Raw genomic sequence first — 19,620 nt, 5'->3', positions numbered from 1 at the left:
CAGTGTGGTGCTCACACAGGGGCGCTGGAGTGCACGTGCCATGCACAAATCAGCTGTGCGGGGGTGAGTGCGTGCAGGGTGGGCGGGTGGGGCATGAGGTCTGTCTCCGTGGGCGGGCTGTAGACTGGGGGGTTGGGAACCTCTGCTTTAGATAATTTCTAAAGTCACCGCTATCTTGAAGATCACGGGTTGAAAGCAAATGGAGAACAGTCGTGTTACCCATGAAAAGAAAGTGTTCCATTCAATTGATCAGATCAACCCTTTATGTAGCCAACAACCAAATGATCCATCCACGAGAATTAAGTCCTCTCCTGCTCTTTGTTCCTAGTAATTTGGCTTCCGTCTTAAAAAAAAGAGAGAGAGAGAGAGAGGGAGAGAGTGCATCCATTCATACAGACACAGACGGGCTCAGTTTTGACACACATAGCGGCCAATAGGATCTCATGCAGAAAATCACAACAAATTTGATTCTCTGAAACGGGATGACCTGGTTTCTGATGGTGTGAACTGAAGCTCTGCAATAAGAACCCACATGGGGTATTCAGTGGACGTAGATTCATTGCTCAACATCTCCAAGTATAGCTGGGGAAGAGATCCTGACACTATCTGAAAATAGAGGGAACGGGTGGTTTGTCCATGAAACACAGAGTGAGAGTAAGTGGTGGTATTAGAATCATGGAACAATAGGATTCCATGCAAGCCCCCCCCCCCCCCGAGGCCATCAAACCTAACTCCTTGCTCAAGGCAGGAACCCGAATCAAAGCAGATCGGACAGAGGGTGGGTCCTGTTTTCTCTTGAAGGCCTTCACAGCGTTGTAGTGCTCACCACCTCAAAAGGTTGTGGGTTCTGTTGCTATGCTGCTCTAACAGTTCAGAGGTTTTTTTCTGATCTTCAGCCTAAATCTGGCTTCCTGTCTCTTGAGCCCATGACGATGCATCCTGCACTCTGGGAGGATCGAGACCAGATCCTGACCGTCTCTGAATAACAGCCTTTCAAGTCTTTGAAAAGGGCTCTCCTGTCTCCCTTCAGTCTTCTTTTCTCAAGACTAAACATGCCCAGTTCTTTCCGTCTTCCTTCATAGGACAGATGACAATTAAAAGTCACAACCAGCTCCAAGTTTTATTTATCTTCTTGGGTTCTTAAAAATTAAGATGCGGACAAGACCTGCCATGCATGGAGGCAGGGCAATGGTGCTTAGTTACTTACATAACTTCACCCTTGCTGAACGTACACGATCCTGCTTTTGCTCTCTGCCCCCAGGGAGGCCATGGCAGCCCTTAGTGACTGAAGGAAGGAGGCTGAAGATGCAAGCACTGCTATCAGGGGATGGTTGTGTTGTACAAAACTTCCACAACCCCACTTTGGGAGAGAACGGGGGGGGGGGGCAGCACATTTATTGGTCAGAGCACTTCCTTAGGTAAGCTGTTTTCTTGAATGAGGACTTGTTTGAAACGACTGTTTGTCGGTGTGAAATAAAGCATTTTTATATATATAAGAAGTTGTTCCTGAAAGTATGTGTTTTGATATGATGCGGTCTTGTCTGAACGCTTCAAACCACACCAGGAGAGGCGCCTATCCAACCTGGATGGCACTTCTTTTATCCCAAGCGTTCTGCCTCACTCTGAGGCTTGCTCGTTTTAGAAACAAGGACCCGATGAGAGAAGATGCTAAAACACAAGGCAACCAAGCTTTTCAAGAGGCAGATTCAATTTATTCATACCATCACCCCCCTCTGCGGCTAGGAAAGCAGAGAAGACTCTGTTGAGATAAGATGTGTCCCACCGCCAAGGTGGGTCAACCCTTAAGAATTTCTTGAAAATTCAAGAAATCACGTCACTCTCAACAAATTTACAGACTGGAAGTGGGGTGGAATGAGATAAATAAGTTGGTCGAAGACATTTCTCAGGAACGTTTTTGTGTAAAGCATAGGTAGAAATGGGTGTGCAATCAATACAAAAACATACAGCTTGAGAAAAATCAATTCCCTGCCATGTTCCCCTTCTGCTCAACCATTAGCTCGGCATAGGTTTCAAAACACGGACACCAAGGAAACAGGTTTGCCCCCTCCCCACCGGAGGGGAATCAGTCCAGCACCTAAACAACCCCCCTCAAAGAAATTCAACAAAGGTCTTCCCGTTAGGGCGGCCAACGTTGCTGTGATCTTCCCCAAGAAGTTTCACCCCCAAAATCCTGCTCTGACGGAGCCTCAGGGGGTGGAAAAGAGGACTCCCCAGCCCGCTCCCTAAGAAATGGCTGGTGCTGACCCAGAGGTCTGCCCAGGACGGATCTGTCCACAGTTCATAGTTCGACGTGGGCCGGTTTGGCCACCACCACCAGTTTCGAGAGCTCGGCCCGGAACTTGCCTTCCCTATGAGCCACTGGGAAGGGGTGGGAAACGAGAGAGAGAGAGAGAGAGAAAGAGAGAGAGAGGGTGAAGAGAGGAGAAGAGAGATTAAAGAGCAAAACAAGGCATCTTTTCACCATTAACATACCCCCAAGCCCCTTCAGTCTCACCTGCTGTTTCAGTTACGTGGAACTCTTCCTGTTTCAAGGGGATATCGCTCTGCCCTCCTGTGGCCGCTGCTGACTGCAACAAGAGGGCACAGGGTTCAAAAACAGGAACCAGACCCAAAGGGCGACGGTAAAACTCAGGAAAACATAGCTACAGGGTTTGGTCGTTCCCCCCCTCCCCGGCCACCCCAGGTCTTTCCATGACCAATTGCAGCAAAGACCTCCAATCGGTGCTCCCGGTCCAACGCATTTCAGAACGGCAGAACTGGAAGCAAAGTCCAGCTCCCGCTGTCTCTAAAAGCTAAGGCTCTAGTCCGTGTGGTGGAAGTTGGAATGAGGTTGCCTCGAAGCGCAAATTCATTTAGGCCAGCATTGCGAACCCTGGTTCGTAATGCCTCTCCCAACTTAAAAGGCAATACAGTCGGGGGGGGGGGGGGGCTTATCCGTGTCTGAAAACATTAAATGAAATATCCTAGAAATGTAAGTTTCTAAAGATGAAGCAGCTATTGGAGGGAGCCCGTGATAATGAATCGCATTGGCTATTAAGATAGGGTTTGCTAAAATGTGCGATTTTCAGCATTCACCCCGGGGGGGGGGGGGGACTTGGAACCGATACATGGGTCCTGTTGTACTTTAAATCAGCCATTCTCAACCTCTTTTCAGCCATGGCCATCAACACAAACATAGGCCAAATCAGGATTCTATAAGCTGCATAAAGAACTTTATAAGATGGTGTGTGAAAGAACTGTTTCCAGTCTATGGCCCCCTTCAAAAGTATCAGAGTTCCCCCCCCCCCGCAAGGGCCTATGTAGTCCACATTGAGAAGCACTGCTTTAAAGTATACTGTATAGGTTGATCTAGCCTCTGGGGAAAAGTGACCCACCCAGCAAGGGGGCATGGAGAGTCTAGGCCAGTCTGGACTCCCCGGGGGTATGTGTGTGTCCAATCTCAATTCCCCACTAGAAAAAGCATTTAACTCGAGCCAGGGCGTCTGACTGGTGCAATGGCACATATTTTTTAATCATTATTTATCTCTGACAATCTTCTTTTCCAGCTAATGCCTGTGCAACTGTGACAAGGGGTATCTGAGGCGACTCACATAAGCCATGGCGTACTCAATCTTTGCTCCTTTCACTTCGGCTTTGAACTGCGTAAAGAACAGATAAGACTTCCCCTGAGGCCTAAAAAGGGAGGGGGGAAAAAGGAAGGGGTGAGATGATAGCTACAGGGCATCAGAAAAAAGGGGAAGGGGAAGGAGATTATGTATGACAGATGAAGAGTCACAAGGAACACGTCAAGCCGGATGCTGTGATTAAGAGGAGACTCGAGGTGCACCAGAGTGATTGCATCTTGGCTCAGATTGGAAAAGAATTCACCCTCTGTTTGCCACCCAACAAACACATCACCTTGGGTTGCAACCCGCTCTATAAATCACTCTTTTAGCCCCTTTTTATCGGCGCTCGCAAATCAGAAAGCTTTTGTTTTCTGTTTCATCAGACCCAGGAAAACCAAGCTGGTTTCTTGGAGGGAAGGCCAGACGTGGAGCTGTGATGGAAAGTGAGTTTCCGATCGCCTAGAGTGTGCTGCCAAAGTGGGAAACCCCTGGCCCGCGAGTTCTCTGGGGAGCGTCACTGACGAAGCCTTCCAGATCTAGAGAGATGCCCCTTCTCAGCAGGTGGTGCAGAAAAGAACAGGGCGGGTGGGCGGAAGGGTGTGGTTGTCGGAACAGGGCAAACCCCCTTCTGCCACATTGTGTGGCAGGCTCTTTTAAAAGCTGTTGTGGGTTTTTCAGGTTCTCTTTTAAAGGACTTGTACTCACCTCCACACCGAGCAAGAAAACAAGAGGTTGTCTTCACTCAGCCCAACGCTCATCTGCCATTGCTGGGAGAGAGGAGAAAGAAATCATTGCTCAGCCAAACACACACACCCCAAGTCCATTCGAAGGAATGTCTTGAAGGGCAGAAAGCACAACAAACAGAAAGCAGGCTGGGAAAGTTTCTTGGGCCAGTGGGCAAAGATCATCCAACCCCGTTTCCAGTAACAAACTCGGGAGCTGCTCCCAAAGCCAAAAGTGAAATCCAAGGCTTTAAAAACACCCTCCCCCACCTCTCTCTCTAAGGCACGCAGAGGACACTGCTTGTGAACGTTCCGTAGCCTGCACGTTCTCCCTCCATAAGCCTGCATGGACAGCAAAGTTCCCTTTTGCAGAATAAGGGCATTTTCGGGAGGACTCGGGGTGGCCAAAACTCTAAGCAAAAAGAAAAAAAAATCCTGGGATTCCAGGAACTTACCTCGTTCGTTCCACCCTGAGCAGCGTAAGTAAAACTGCACGTAAAGTCTCCCTAGGGAGGGAGAAAAAAGAGAAACAAAAATCACACCTTGATATACTCTTTTTTTTTCAATCATGCAATACAGGAGGACCCCCATATCCGTAGGGAATTGATTCCAAGCTTCCCCCTGCAAATGCTGAAAATAATGGAGAGCAAACACTATTCTAATAGTGAATGCTTTTACATAGCATGGTCTCTGGCTCTCTCTCGTGGCTAGTCCTGGTCACCTCACCTTGAGAAATATATTATTTCCAGGATTTTTCTTTTAATACAGCGGTAGCTCGACTTACGACCGTCCCGATATATGACCATTTCGAGTTGCAACCAGCTCCGGCTGTCAAATTGTGCTTCGACTTGCGGCTGGAGCTTCAAGTTGCAAACAAAAATCAGGTGGGGGAAAAAGGTGGGGAATTCAAATGTAGGTACTAACCATTGGTCAGTGGAGGGCTTCTTTGAAACTCTTTTGACCCAACGGTTAAGAGTGTGCGCATTTGCAGAGAGGCTTTGTGCGTTTTTTTGGTGATGTTTATTGGTTTTTTTTTTCCCCAGCCCCATCACGTTCCGATGGGGCTGGCTGTGTTTGTTTGTGTTTGGGCGAAGGGGTTTGATTATTTTTTTCAGCAGAAATGGAGTCATGGGTTTTCAATGTATTCTTATGGGAAATAGTGCTTCAACATCTCGTATTGATTATTGCAATGCGCTCTATGTGGGGCTGCCTTTGAAGACGGTCCGGCGACTGCAACTGGTCCAGAATCGAGCTGCGCAGCTGGTGAGTGGTGGGGCCGCTAGAGAGCACATCAAGCCGATTCTGTATAATTTACATTGGTTACCAGTTGCTGTCCAGGCCCAATTCAAAGTGCTTGTTTTGACATATAAAGCCCTAAACGGCTTGGGCCCTGGATATCTGAAGGACCGCCTCCTTCCATATGAGCCTACCCGGCTGTTAAGATCTAGCCAGGGGGCTCTTTTGAAAGAGCCATCCCTCAAGGAGGTAAGAGGGATGGCTTGTAGACAAAGGGCCTTTTCGGCAGCTGCCCCCAGACTATGGAACGCCCTCCCGACTGAAATTCGTCTGGCGCCGACACTGATGATATTTCGGCGCCAGGTCAAAACCTTCCTGTTCCAGAAGGCTTTTAATTGAAATAACATTAACTGTGGGTCTTTATGATGGCAATTTTAATTGTATTTTAATTGTATTTTAATCATTTTATATTTTATTGTATTGAATTTTAATTGTAAGCCGCCCAGAGACCTTTGGGTAGAGTGGGCGGCATATTAATTAATTAATTAATTAATTAATACTATTACTATTACTGCTACTGCTACTGCTACTACTACTACTACTACTACTACTACTAATAATAATAATAATAATAATAATAATTTATGACCATTTTGAGTTACACCCATTTTCTGGAACGGATTAGGGTCGTAAATCAAGGCACCATGTATCTGTATTTGTAATATTTTCAGGCTATGGATAAGTGAATTGGCAGATACTGACCTCGTGAATAAGGGAATCCGACTGTACTGGCAGCCTAAGAAGCATTTTTAATGGATTGTTGTGCCTTTATTGCTTTTGAATGCATTTTGTTTCCCATTTTTACCATGACATTTAATTCTTTTTAAATAGTTGTACACTTACTGCTTTTAGTATTGTTTTAAAGGACGTAACCTGCCATAGGTCCTTTTTAAGGAGGCAGGTAGGGTAAAAATAATTGAAATAAAATAAACACATGCATATTCTTGGGGGTGGAGCATGAAGCAAGGCTGTGTCAAATTAAACTATAAAAAATTCGTTTCAGTTTCTATGCGAGTCCGTAGGCGTGCAAACCCAAAACAGATAGAATCATGGTTGCTTTCTCTTTGGTTTTTGGTTATTTTTGTATTAGACAATGAAATAACTAAAAGTCATGGCTAAAAATTAACACTAAAAATTGGGGAAAAAAGATAAAAGCTATATAGATAGAAATAAGTCTATCAAAATGAAATGCATAATAAAGACATAAAAAGAAACTGAATAAAATGGCAAGATTTTGTAAAACCAAATAAAGAGGCGGGAAAGGGGGACTGAACGCGCCTTTACCTCGCGACACGTGTCTGCACCACGTCATTGCACGTGAACCAAAGTTCCTCTAGTTGCCTCCCTTTCTACGGAAACCCGGCCGAGACACACCGCCCCGCTCCGCGGTTTCCAGTTCCGCCCGCCCACCCGCCGAGTCTCGACGCCCAATCAGAAACAGCCTATCCCCACCCTTTCCCGGAGGCCCTCCCCTCGGGCCAATCAGAAGACCGCGAGACGGTGGCGCGGCCCAGCCAATCAGCGGTCGCCACCTCTCTCCGCCGCCGCCCTCTTCCTTTCCCTCAGGGTTTGGCCACCACCGCTCACTTTCCCTCACCAGGCTTTGGGCGAAGGAGTGGACCATGCCGCCGGGCCTCACGTCGAACTCGGCCGCGGTGGAGGCCTCCTCCGCCCCGGCCGCGGAGAGGAGGAGGAGAGGGAGGAGGAAAACGACGGCCCTCACGGCCTCCCACAGCCGCCGGCCGCTGACTAGCCTGGGCGCCGCCATTTTGGAAAGGCGGAGAACGTGGGGGCGGGGCCAGGAATGAGGGGAAAGCTAGGGCGTGCCGGAGCGACCAAATCACCTCTTTCCCTCTGCGCAGTCTCCTTTGTCTACCCGCGACGCTGAGGCGACCATTTTAGGGCCGGGCAGAGCCGCACTTCCTAGGGCGATTTAACTCCATCGTAGCCAAATTTGTTCTATAGCAGTGGTCCTCAACCTTGGGCCTCCAGATGTTCTTGGACTTCAACTCCCAGAGATCCTGACCAGCAGAAGCGGTGAAGGCTTCTGGGAGTTGTAGTCCAAGAACATCTGGAGGCACAAGGTTGGGGACCACTGTTCTATAGGATGTCTTGAGCCGCTCCTCTCTTTCCGGAAGACTCAAGGCGGGTGGTTTTAAAGACCTAGTCCCTAATTATTAGCTAATTATCACTTTTTAAAAAAGATAATCTGTAGTGAAATGATTAGAGCATTGGAGCACAGCCAGTTTTCCCCAATGGGGACAATGGAATTGTAGTCCACCCCTTTGATGGAGGATGATGGAATTGTAGTCCAGCCATGCTCAGGCGCCAGATTTAAGAAAAGTAATGCTAAATTATCTGGACTCTCCCCCCAAAAAGACCAGTCATTAAAATCATTGTTTTTTAAAAAATCATGTTACATTTTTTTTTAAAAATCATTAATTACAATTATAAATAAGTCATGTTATTTTTTAAAGCCGCCCACAGCAGTGGCTTTTCCGCTAAATGTGTGTGTGTGAGAGAGAGAGCGAGAGAGAGAGAGAGTCTAAACCAAAAAATAAAATAAATAATCTGATTTCTTCTCCCAGGAAATTGGATATAAGATGGCATGCGCTGTGCATGTTTACCAGAGCTGGAAACTTGACATTTTGGTGCTTCAACGCAATGCAACCAGTCCTGACCATGAGCCCCACCCACCCATAAAAGAGAACGAAAAAGTTCATGCTTTAAAACAAAACAAAGAATTAATACCACCAGCAGGCATTGCTATTTAACAATCACCAGTCAATTCAGCTTTAGATCCTTTGGTGGGAGGGGGAGAATCTCCTTTATTTCACCTTCAAGTTTACGGTCTGGGTGTTTACTCAGAAGTCAGTCTCTTCAGTTCAATGGAACTTCCTCCCCGCGCAGTGTGCAAAATAGTCTTTGTTACTGTTATGTGTAAATGTCTCCACTTCCTGTCTTTACAGGACATTCTTTATGTCCTGAAGGCAGTAGGGAAAGAGGAATATGCAATGGGAGAGGGACAGACCCCCTAAAGGAAACCATGACTTTTGCATTTGCAAGAGCTGAGCAGGGCCGTTGAGGAGCCGGAAGCACCTCAACAACACGAAACAACAACACAACAGGGCTCATTGCTGTTGCTCTATAAACGGGACCCAAGATTCTTAAACCTGCATTCTGTGTCTTTCGACGTAAAGCTGTTACAGCCAGTAATTAATCTGTGGGGAAAAAAAGTTCCATGCAAATGTCGGGAAAGGGCCAAACCATGGAGATGGGTGTCCATTTCAGGAACTCGATGGCCTCAGAACAGGGCTGGATTCGGCCGCAGCACCAGATAACAAAGGAAAAAAAGGTGTGATCATCTGGAAAATCCCCTGAAGGTTAACTTTGGGGTTCCCCTTTCTTTCCTTAGTTGACCGGCTACGTAAAAGCGATTTTAAAATAGGGTCTTTCTATGGTTGCTTTTAAATCTGCTTTAGTGATGCTTTTGCCAGTTCTAAATATAATCATCCTTATTGAATTATTTTTAAATATTTGAGCCATCTCCTGTTCCTAGTTTATTCTGCTTTTAAGGGCTTTTTTTTTTTTTAAAAAAGGTGGGGTTAAAACATTGTAAATAAATAAGATTCCACCGCTGTAGCTGCTACCCGACACTGCCTCGCATGTAGAAGACTCCTCCAGTCAAAACATGCTTTTCCACCTCTTATCTTTCCTACTGCACAGTCACGGATCTTGTCCTCGCCCCCCCCCCCCCGCTCCCAGCCACGGCGATTCCAGAGCAGCAGGTGGAAAATCAGTCCTGTCTTTTTAGAACCCAAACATCTCCTATATGGAAAGATGAGCAGGAGAGCGTTGAATTGATTTACTTTCAATTTTTTAAGTGCAATTACAATGCTAATTCTAATGAATTAAGCACAATGGCCTCGATGCTCCTAACAGACCAAATGGTATTTATTTATTTATTGCCCCCAATCTTGTTTGGTTTCAGGACGGGACGTTTCTGGCAACTCTTCCTCCGCGCTTCCCCGGAGATCCTTGAAAATCAGAAGAAGGACAAGACGCTCGAGAGGTGCCCTTGTGTTTAAATTTTCTTCTCTAAAGCCGGGAAGGTTCGAGGAGACAAAACGCCTGCTTTTGCCCCGTCGTCTGGTTACAAGGTAGGATAGCTCGCATCACTGGCCACCCCGCACTGGTTATTCATCTCTCTAGCCAGCCGCATGTAGCCTTTCTCACCCCATGTTTTAGACCAGCTGTGCAGAAGAAAAAAGCAAAAGGTGAGGACCATCGTTTTCGAGATCTGACCCCCAGCCCCTCAATAGGGTGGGAAAGATGGAGGAGCCGCTCTGTGTTTCAGTCCAAACTTTAAAGGCACTCTCCAAGCCTGTTCTGGTGGGTTAGGGGTCGGCCCCTTGGCTACGGCGCCTGCCTGTGAATCATACAGGCTGGGGAAACTTTGTGGGGCAGCAAACAGAGGAGCTTCTTGGGGCAGTGATTGAACTGCAGTATTGCCGCCGAAACTCTGCTCACGACCCGGGTTCAATCCCAGGTAGTTGACTCGAGGTTCACTCACCTTTCTGTCCTTCCGAGGTCAGTAAATTGAGTACCTAGCTTGCTTATGGAATGATGTAGCCTCCATATTTAAATTGTAAACTGCCCAGAGAGTGTTTTAAGCTAACTCGGATGTGGGCTAGATAAAACAACGGTCAGGTGGCTACACCATTGGCTACAGAATCGTACCTAGAAGATGATGATTAAGGGCTCCTTCTCAAACTGGGAGGAGATAACAACTGGGGCACCCCAGGGCTCAGTCCTGGGCCTGGCATTCTTCAACATTTTCATGAATGACCTGGATCGGGAGATCCAGGGAATGCTAATCAGATTTGCAGATGACACAAAATTGGGTGGAAGAGCGAATACCCTGGAAGACAGACGCAAAACTGGAAATGATCTGGATAGGCTAGAGCATGGGACTGAAAACGACAGGATGAAACTCAATAGGGATCAGTGTCCTGCACTTTGGAAAAAGAAACCAATTGCACAATTGCAAGGTGGGGGAATACCTGGCTCAGCAAAACTACAAGCAAGAAGGACTTTGGAATCATTGTAGATCCCAGCCTTGAAAGGCTGTCCTACAGAGCAGGATCTGTCCTCAATCCACCCAGAGTGCAGGACATGCAACCATGGGCTCAAGGGACAGGAAGCCAGATTTTGGCTGAATTTCAGGAAAAACTTCGTAACTGTTAAAGCAGTACAACAACGGGACCCATGACCTCGGGAGGTGTTGAGCGCTACAGCACTGTGGCGGCATTCATGAGAAATTGAGACAACCACTGGTGGATCTGCTTTGAGTTGGATTCCTGCCTTGAGCATTGGGTTGGACTGGATGGCCTTAGAGGCCCACTTCATGATTTTATGATATATAAGCAACACACTTTACTTTTGCTTTTTGCTTCATCTGCTCAAGGTGAGAAAACGCCCACCTTGATTGTGGGTGAAGCAGCTGTTTTGGCTGCCTTTAGACGGTCCACAAACTTGAAGCTAAGAAAAAAGGATGAGCAGATCACCTAAAAATTACGTTTGGGGACTACACTTTTCAGCCTGTGTGGGAATTTTTGTCCAGAAAAGGAACTTCCACAAGGTGTTTGGAAGAGAAATTGAGCGCTGTGAACATCTAAGGAAGCAGGACAGTGTTTTAGAGTCACCCTTCCTGGAGATGAACATGGGTTAATAACCTCACAAAAATTGGCTTTTGAATTGCATAGTTTTAAAAAGGGAAATACAGTTGGACCCCCATATCCACGGAATCAGTATCCGCTGATTCACTTATCTGCAGTCTAAAAATATTAAAAGAAAAATTCTAGAAATAAGTTTCTAAAGATGTAGCTACCAGGCACTGGACACTAGACGGAGCCAGAGACCATGCTATGTATAACATTCACTATTAAAAGAGTGTTCACTATTATCCACATGTTTCAGCATCATGCATATCCCACTGTATGCATGTCTTTTCCCCAGCACTTCTGCCTCCTCTTTCTCACCTGTTCTTCAGGATCCAGTATTTTTTAATTTTCTGGGCGTCATCATCTTTGATGGTTCCATAGCCGACTGCTAGCATCCCGTGGTTCAAGAAGTCACCACACCCTTTTTGGTAGAAGATTCCTAGACACAGGAGGAATCGGGTGATGGCAGAGAAATGTGGAAGAAAACAGAGAAGGTTTCAGAGAAAGTTAAGGGATCCGTGAGCATGGTCCAGGTTTTAGCCTGCACTTGCTTCTTCGTTCCTTTTGGAACTGGTCACCCACGGGGTCACCCTCAAGCAACACAAAAGACCTAAGAGGTCTTACCTGACTTGTAAAAGGCGAAATCGCTAGCATCCACGGCCACAGAAACAGGGCCAACCTTGGCGACAGCTCGTTTCAAGTCGGTTTCGTTCTTTTTTTTGATCTTCACCAGTGAGGTGCATGTGGCGGCTCGGTCGGAAGGGTTGAAACGACACGGCCCATCCTGCAAAGAAAGAGTAGCTGCAGTTTGCAGTCTTCCCACAGAAGGAACGGAAGATCTCCGTGGTGAACTGAGTCCGGAGAGGGGAGAAAATAAGAAGGATGGAAAGACATTTCATCTGCAGTAAACAGAAAAAGACACGCTGTTTGCTCAGAAGGATGCAATTAACCCATCCGAGGCAGAAAAAGACAAGCTGCTCCGAAGGATGCAGTTAACCCATCCGAGGCAAAGAAAGACAATCTGCTCCGAAGGATGCAATTAACCCATCCGAGACAGAGAAAGACAAGCTGATCGGATGCACTTAACCCCTCAGAGGCAGAGGAAGACAAGCTGCTCAGAAGGATGCAATTAGCCCATTCGAGGCAGAAAAAGACAAGCTGCTCCGAAGGATGCAATTAATTCATCTGAGGCAGAGAAAGACAAGCTGCTCAGAAGGATACAATTAACCCATCCGAGACAAGCTGCTCAGAAGGATGCAATTAACCCATCCAAGGCAGAAAAAAGAACCTGTTTGGTCAAAAGAATGCAAACAATCTGTCCAACCCTTTTGCTTTTTAACAGTCCATGCAAGAGGGAACCAGTCTGAGATCCATGTGAGATGCTGTTTGGGTTTTCATCTGTACCGCAGAGCACAGCATTTCCCAGTTAGTTAACAAGTTAGCCGCCCCGAGTAGACATGGTCTAGAGGGGCGGGGTATAAATTTAATAAATAAATAAAATAAATAAATAACATGTTACCTCTCCTTCATAAGGGTAGGTCTTCTCTGAGTTGATCCCCTTGTTCACCCGGACATACTTGAAAGCCCAGTTCATGAATCCGCCGTCGCACCCTTCGTTCCCCTGCTTCCATGAGCAGTCCACCAGGTTCTGTTCACTCAGGGAGACCAGCTTGCCAGTTTTCTTGAAATGCAAGCCTTCGAGGGCCCCGGTCGCGCTGAAAGCCCAGCACGACCCACAGTCACCCTTGCAAGAGAAAGAAGAAGGAAGAAACAAGAAGCCATGGGAACTCTGATCCGGGGCTTTCTAAAATTTAATTTAATCCAATACTATTTTTTTAAGGGAAGGAAGAAAAAAAGAAGAAGAAAAAGGAGAACAACCAGGGAACGCACACAGAGCATGTAACTAGTAGAAAAAGAAAAGGGGAAAGGAAAAGCAGAAGAAAAACACAAGATAAAGTTCAGTGCTTTAGGTCTTTAATTGCAAAGCTAGAGGTTGAGAGTTCGAATCCACCCCACACACACACACAGGGCCTCCTTGATGGGGGTGTACTCCATGATCCGGAAGGTCCCTTCCAGTTCTGCTGTTCTAAGATTATTCTAGACATGACCCAGGCTTTTAAAAGTATCTTTGCCTTTTAAAAAAGCATTTTAAAAAAAGCAGATCGGTATAACCAATCTGTTTTGCGGACGCCTCTCCATGTTTCACCACTACCAAATTAATTTTCTTCTCGCTGAATGAGGCCTAAGTCCTAAATAACCGGCAGGCTGGAGAGCTCGGGAGTTAAGGTTCTCTGGCTAGAGAGCCAGAGGTTGGGAGTTCAAATCCTCCCCGAGTCTCCCGAGAGAAGAGCCAGTAGCCTTGGGCCGGCTGCAGGGTCCCAGAAGAAGAGAAGGGGGAAACCACTTCTGAATATTCGTGCCCTGGAGAACCCTGGAAAGGATCGCCATAAATCATAACTGACTTCATTGCACATGTTGATGATGATGATGGCTAAGGATTAGAAGTAGCTTGTCCCAGAGAACATACTCCCCTATATCAAGTCACTCTTGGAGGAAGAAGTGACATAAAAGTTGCAAAATTACTTTTCTGGTATAAAGAGTAGCACCCAAGTCACTCAGATGTAATACTGTAATGAGTAAACCTCGTTAGTTTCAGAGAGAAAAAAAACTACTTCTGAAGGTCCTTTTAACGACCTTTTATCTCCTTCTCTCATCAGTCTGATGAAGGGCAGGTGCTTTGTAAAGTGAATGGCCCTGGATTGTCAATTCAAGACCAACCCCCCCCCTTCAAGCTGTCTGCAGGATCACAAGGAAAACCTGGCAACTAAACTTAAAGAGGGGGAAAAAGCAAAAGGAAGCCGGGGGGGGGGGATGATGTCAGAAGCCATGTGGTGCAGAAAAGAGATGTGCTTCCCGGTGAATCGAGTCATGGACTAGAAGGCCTGGGTTCGAATCCTTGCCCAGCCATGGAAACTCCCAGGATGTGTGTGGAGGAACTGGTAATACCACTCCTTAATTATCTCACTGACCTTGAAGGGGTTGATGTAAGTCGGTCCCGATTTGTCAGCCCCAAACACACAATCACAGTAGACCCTTTGATGCAACGGGACGTACGTACGAGGGGGTTTCACAAACCACTGAATCAACAACATTGGGTTCCGTGTTGGTTGTCTGAATTAGCGATAGATTCCGTGAGTCTATTTAAAATCCGACGAACCTCTGGATTGAGGCATTCAAGATTAGCGCCGCTTCCTGATTCTGTGCCCGGGAAAGGCGTGTGAAGCCCCTGATCCTTTTTTTTTAAGGAGTGGATATTTCCGCCCCACATTTCCCGCCAGCTCACCTGGTCTTTCACCGGAGTGACATACCCCTTCTTGCGCCAGTCCACATGTTTCGGGAGCCCCTCACGGCCCGGGTCGCGGAACAAGGTCACGTTGCCGTCATCCTCTCCGTCCAGGTGGGGATGATACCTGTTCAGCTTCTGGACAAACTCCTCTTTAGTCTGTGGGGGGGGGCACGCAGATGAATGAACACAAAGTGACTCCATTCAAGATAGGCTTTTTCTCGCCTGGCGTCCTGAGAAGCTCCTCTACACCACGAAGGGAAAAACTGAGCAGGTTTTCTTACCCCAGACCACTTTATATTAGAGGAACAGGTGCAAAAATTAAAAAAGGGGGTTTCTCACTCTTTTTTCCCCTTTGCTCCCAAAATCAATGAGCCATCTATGGGAATGACGCTTACCTCCTTCAGATTTTCTTTTTTTGGGGGGGGGAAAGAGGTTTACTCCCCCGTTTCTGAAAACACAGCTTTTTCTTTTTAAAAGGTGTTTAAAAAACAGCCGCCTGTTCATTGGGGGGAGTAAAACCTGAATGGCTGGATAGCTCGGTGGGTTTTAGGTCTCTGGCTGTGGAGCCAGGGGTTGGGGGTTCAAATCCCCCACGGGTACTCCCTGATGGGGCTGGACTGGATGATCTACAGGGTCCCTTCCAGCTCTGCTGTTGTGGGATAATGATGATGATGATAGTCAGTTGAGGGGCTTAAGCATCTGGTTGGGGAGCCAGAGGTTGGGAGTTCAAATCCCCCTCACGGGGCCTCCTTGATAGGGGCTGGACTGGATGATCCTTAGGAGTCCCTTCCAGCTCTGCCATTCTAAGATTATCCTTTTAATGATGAATCCCCGTTGACTTTGTGCAATGAGTAGCCTACATAATTAAACTCTAAACGGCCCAGAGAGTGTCTTCACCACCGTGGGGCCCTATATAAGCAGCATTGCTTTCCAAAATGTCACCGTTTGAGTTTTAACATAGGGATAAGCAGCTGTCACTGAATACACGAAGCATACAAGAAGTGGCCTGACCCCCATCACGAAGGTTATGAGTTGAGCTAAGAGACCATCAAGAAAGCAGCCACGCCCACCATTCTGCTGCCTCACCAAATCGCCAAGATGGTTCATGCCCAGCTGGTAGCTGTGTCTCCCTAGGGAAGCTTCCCAGTTATGTTCCTTGATCCCCTTCAGATTCTTCTCCCACACGGCTCTCCGGAAGTCCTCTTCCCGCTGCGGGGAAAGAGTCAGGGTGAAGCACGGCTGGGCCCCTCAGCTCCCGCCCGCTTTGGGCGGAAGAACAAGCCAGAGGAAGCCGGGGTATGGAAGAATTTGGCTCGGTGTCCATTTGGGCCGATCTTCGGATACTCCAGGGCCAGAGGGAGAAGAGGGGCCTCTGAGCATGCACAGACTCTGCTAGATGGGACTCACCAGGAGCTGGAAGTCAACCGTAGCTTCCTAAAACCTGGGAACCCCCGGCCAATCTTTGGATGGAGACCCCCCTCCCTTGGAGAACTGGCTTGACAAAACACCAAACAACTCACCTCGTTGTATATTTTAGCATAGGCGCTCTTCCACTCCCTCCAGGCTTCGTCCAGGGACGGATCCAGGCCGGTGGAAAAGGTCCTTAGCAAGGCCATCCAGATCCACGCGGAGACGGAGAGCCTCATCTCTCTGGAATACCAAGAAGCCACTTCTTGAGTTTTTTTCCGTTCCGTATCCGATTTCTCCTCCTGCCTAATCCTGATGCAGGCGACCACGAGGACTCTTTACCCCTCCAGTGGCTCAGAATGACAATCTCCTTCCCTTTTTTTTTTTTTTTTTTTTTTTTTTTTTTTTTTTTTTTTGCTATTCGTTGGCCTCGGGTAACCTGGAAGACTAAATTCCAGAACATCCGAATGACCAGAAGTCCAGAATTGGACCTCTTTGAGCCCCATCTTCTAAACCTGTGGTTCTCAGCCTTGGATCCCCGGAGGTTCTTGGACGACCAGTCCCAGAAATCCTGGCCAGGACAGATCATGATGAAGGCTTCTGGGCATGGTAGTCCAAGTCCCTCTGGGGACCCAAAGTTGGGAACGAGAACATTTCATCTAGCATGGGAGTTGTAGTCCCAGAAGGCTACCCTCCATCTCTGATCCTCATGGCCAACCCCTCTCCCCCCCCCTCTGGAGACTTACCTGGGATAATACCTGATGAAGCTTGATGAGATTTAATTTGGAGCAATCTTGCCAAGGACTAGATGTTCCCCATCCGCCCTGTCGCTCACCGTTTTTCCCCCTTTCCTCTCCCACTGCTCTTTTCCTCTGTTGAAACTCCTTTTCCAGCCACGACAGATTTAAAGAAATGGTCTTTCTTCTCATCTCTTGCTCAGCCTAAGAGGAGAGCCAGAACTGAAACCCTGCTTTCCTGGAGTGGGGCGGTCCCCTTTGACTTCCTCTCTCCTGTTCTTTACAGGCCCTGTCCTGTTCAGTTGCCTGAAAATCGTGGCCCCAGAAAAGGTTCACCCTCCTTGTTAAGTCATGCTTCTGAAGAAGACAGACCATAATCTCTCCTTAGACGCAGGTGGTCAGGACCCGATTCTGCAGAAGTGCTGATGAAAAAGAAGCATGGGCTGTTGGGTTCAGCTTTCTAAAAATTTGGCATGCGCCTTTCCCCCTTCCTGGAAAAGAAGTTTTAGGGGGGGTGTGTTGGAACGGGAAGGATTTGGGTTTCCTTTCTTTCAAGGTGCCCTTGTTGCAAAAAAGAGATTTCAAAATGTATGACCAATACTTTGCAAAATCTCAGAAACGGTTTGTTTTTCCAGTTGTCATGGGGAAGGGGGGGGGGTTTCAGTCTGTGGTTAGGGTGCTTCCCCTTGTCCAAACCGGACGAGGTTAAGATGAAAGATGTGATTGATCCCCAAAAATCCTCTGAAGAATTTGGTTGAGCTGGAGAACTAAAGAGGAGAGGATGGGTTGCCTTTGCTGTCTTTTTCTCCTGGGGGAAGAGTGTTTTGCAAAAAACATTCGACCGCTGGGAAGGCGAACCGGCAGATCCTAGAGTAAACCTAGGCTAAGCCCTCCCTGGAGAGGAAAACAGGATGAAACGGAGGGTGAAGACAAAATCAGCTGGAAATGACAGCCAGGCTGGGAAGAGTTGGAAGCAGCAGGAAAAGAGGGAGATGGACTGACACCCTCCTGGAAGCCATGGGCTTACGTTTGCAAGAACCGAGCCAGGCTGGAAATGGGAGAATGGCCGTAAGTCGGAGGTGACTTGATGGCACATCATGATAAAAAGAAAGATGATTAGTGCTTCCTTCAGGTGTCACTGGGCGGAGACTCCCATCCTCTCTTGCCATCGGCTGCTTAAGAGTGATGGGAATTGTAGTACAGCAGAGATCACCCTGCACCCAGGCCAGGGTTCACACCTACCTCTGTTTTACGGTTTTTGCATCCAGATAAGCATAGGAGCTTCCCTCAGATTCATTTTGGAGCATGAAACATGCATCTTTTCAGTCTGGTTTCACTTCCTCCTCTTTATTTAACAACGGACTGATCAAAGACATGACCTGCGTATCGCACCGGGTGCAACATGAGGCCTCCGGAAGAACAGCCGTTTTCATGCTTGGGTGCATATCCCTTACCCATATGTATCATGTTGGCATCCCCCTTTTCTCCCAAAGTTGGCACTCACGACAACTCCCAACGGTGTGCGTTTCAGGGTACGCTACGCAGTGCAAAACGGGGAGACAAACCATAGAAAGACAGTGAAATAATGACTGAAAACATCACTAAAACTGCAAATAGGGTTCTCTTGGTTAAACATACATTAGGAAACAGGCATGCGGGGAAATAAAAATTAAGAACGGCAGAGCTGGAAGGGACCCTTAAAGGTCATCCAGTCCAGCCCCTGTCAAGGAGGCACAAGCGGGAATTGAACTCCCAACTTCTGGCTTCAACCCATCTTCTGCTCAGTGCTCTGAACAGAATAAACTTCATTTGGCCAGACTTTGGACATTTTGCTTTCGTTTCGGCTGATGTTTGCCACCACTTCACTAAAAAAAACCCAGCCCCACTTCTCTTTTCTTTTTAATCTGAAGCCAGTTTTCACTTCCCACATGCCGCCCTCGGGGTTTCTAAATTGGCCCATTTTATCTTTGCATGGGTCGAAACAGGCGTGGGTGGCTTGAGCGCCCGAGTCCCCTGACTGATAATGTGCTGGGGGTTTGCGCGCATGGGTGGAAACCGTGTAGTCAAGTCCATCAGGCAAGAAGGCATACAGGAATTTCTTTTGAGGGGCAGAAACATCATCCTCACAGTGTATGCCACTGCAGCACCATGCGCATCAGGCCACAGTAACTCCAGGGCCATTTCCCCCTGTTCTAACAATACTTTTCATACCGTTGCTAGATTGAATCACAGATGCGGTGTATATATACCTGGACAATGTCCCAGTGCGTTTTGACATTACTGATTTGATTTCTTCTGTTTGAATCCTTATGCCCTGCTACACCATGATGGCAGTTTACTTTCTTTCTTGTTTTCTGGGGCAATTTTTTAAAAAAATTACTAACCGATATGATGACATGACTTGTTCCGTAAAATTTTCCCCATTGTGCGAGCACCTCTGGAAAACCCGCATAGCACCCAGCATTCTCCTTTAAAGCCATTGACGTAAATTTGTCTACATATCAATATTCCAGCAACCGGAGGGGGGGATTAAAGTGGAGTAAATAATGCTGCCCGTCTTCCCTGCTGTGTTGGCTTCGGAAAAGAATCAAAAGGGTTACCATGCACGTGTATTATAGTGGGAAGGGATGCATCCAAATGCCATTGGAACAAAATAACACAAACCTTCCAGCGAGGAGGAAATCAATGGCACTTACACCGCTGGCCGGGTAGATAAACCGATAATGGCCATGCGTCGTGTGACTGGAAATTTATGCAACCATC

General features: G+C 47.3%; 2 protein-coding genes across 4 annotated transcripts; both read right to left on the bottom strand.

The window, feature by feature from the left end:
• Nucleotides 1-1,690: 1,690 nt before the first annotated feature.
• MYDGF (myeloid derived growth factor) lies at nucleotides 1,691-7,435 on the bottom strand. The gene is made up of 6 exons (XM_020794223.3): nucleotides 7,242-7,435; nucleotides 4,804-4,854; nucleotides 4,332-4,393; nucleotides 3,612-3,693; nucleotides 2,516-2,588; nucleotides 1,691-2,379 (listed from the first exon to the last, which is right to left on the bottom strand). Exons 1-6 carry the CDS (start codon nucleotides 7,410-7,412, stop codon nucleotides 2,300-2,302), a joined length of 519 nt encoding a protein of 172 aa, XP_020649882.3. The 5' UTR covers nucleotides 7,413-7,435; the 3' UTR covers nucleotides 1,691-2,299.
• A 2,060-nt stretch (nucleotides 7,436-9,495) lies between these two features.
• On the bottom strand, nucleotides 9,496-18,220 carry LOC110079295 (cathepsin K). Of its 3 annotated transcripts, none has more exons than XM_020794226.3 (8): nucleotides 18,100-18,220; nucleotides 16,234-16,363; nucleotides 15,800-15,922; nucleotides 14,711-14,869; nucleotides 12,887-13,111; nucleotides 11,992-12,151; nucleotides 11,686-11,806; nucleotides 9,496-9,897 (listed from the first exon to the last, which is right to left on the bottom strand). In XM_020794226.3, the coding sequence occupies exons 1-8, from the start codon at nucleotides 18,162-18,164 to the stop codon at nucleotides 9,798-9,800; spliced, it is 1,083 nt and encodes a 360-aa protein (XP_020649885.3). In that variant the 5' UTR covers nucleotides 18,165-18,220; the 3' UTR covers nucleotides 9,496-9,797. The 3 variants fall into 3 exon arrangements, with proteins under 3 accessions (XP_020649885.3, XP_020649883.3, XP_078234976.1); XM_020794224.3 differs by lacking the exon at nucleotides 18,100-18,220 and adding an exon at nucleotides 16,867-17,124; XM_078378850.1 differs by lacking the exon at nucleotides 18,100-18,220 and adding an exon at nucleotides 16,867-17,113 and having other exon boundaries at nucleotides 16,234-16,567.
• Between the last annotated feature and the right edge of the window lie 1,400 nt (nucleotides 18,221-19,620).

Source organism: Pogona vitticeps, chromosome 7, assembly GCF_051106095.1.
Source record: "Pogona vitticeps strain Pit_001003342236 chromosome 7, PviZW2.1, whole genome shotgun sequence".
Taxonomy (NCBI): Eukaryota; Metazoa; Chordata; class Lepidosauria; order Squamata; family Agamidae; genus Pogona; species Pogona vitticeps.
Note: the sequence above shows the minus strand (reverse complement) of the source record. Positions and strands in the feature narration are given on the sequence as shown.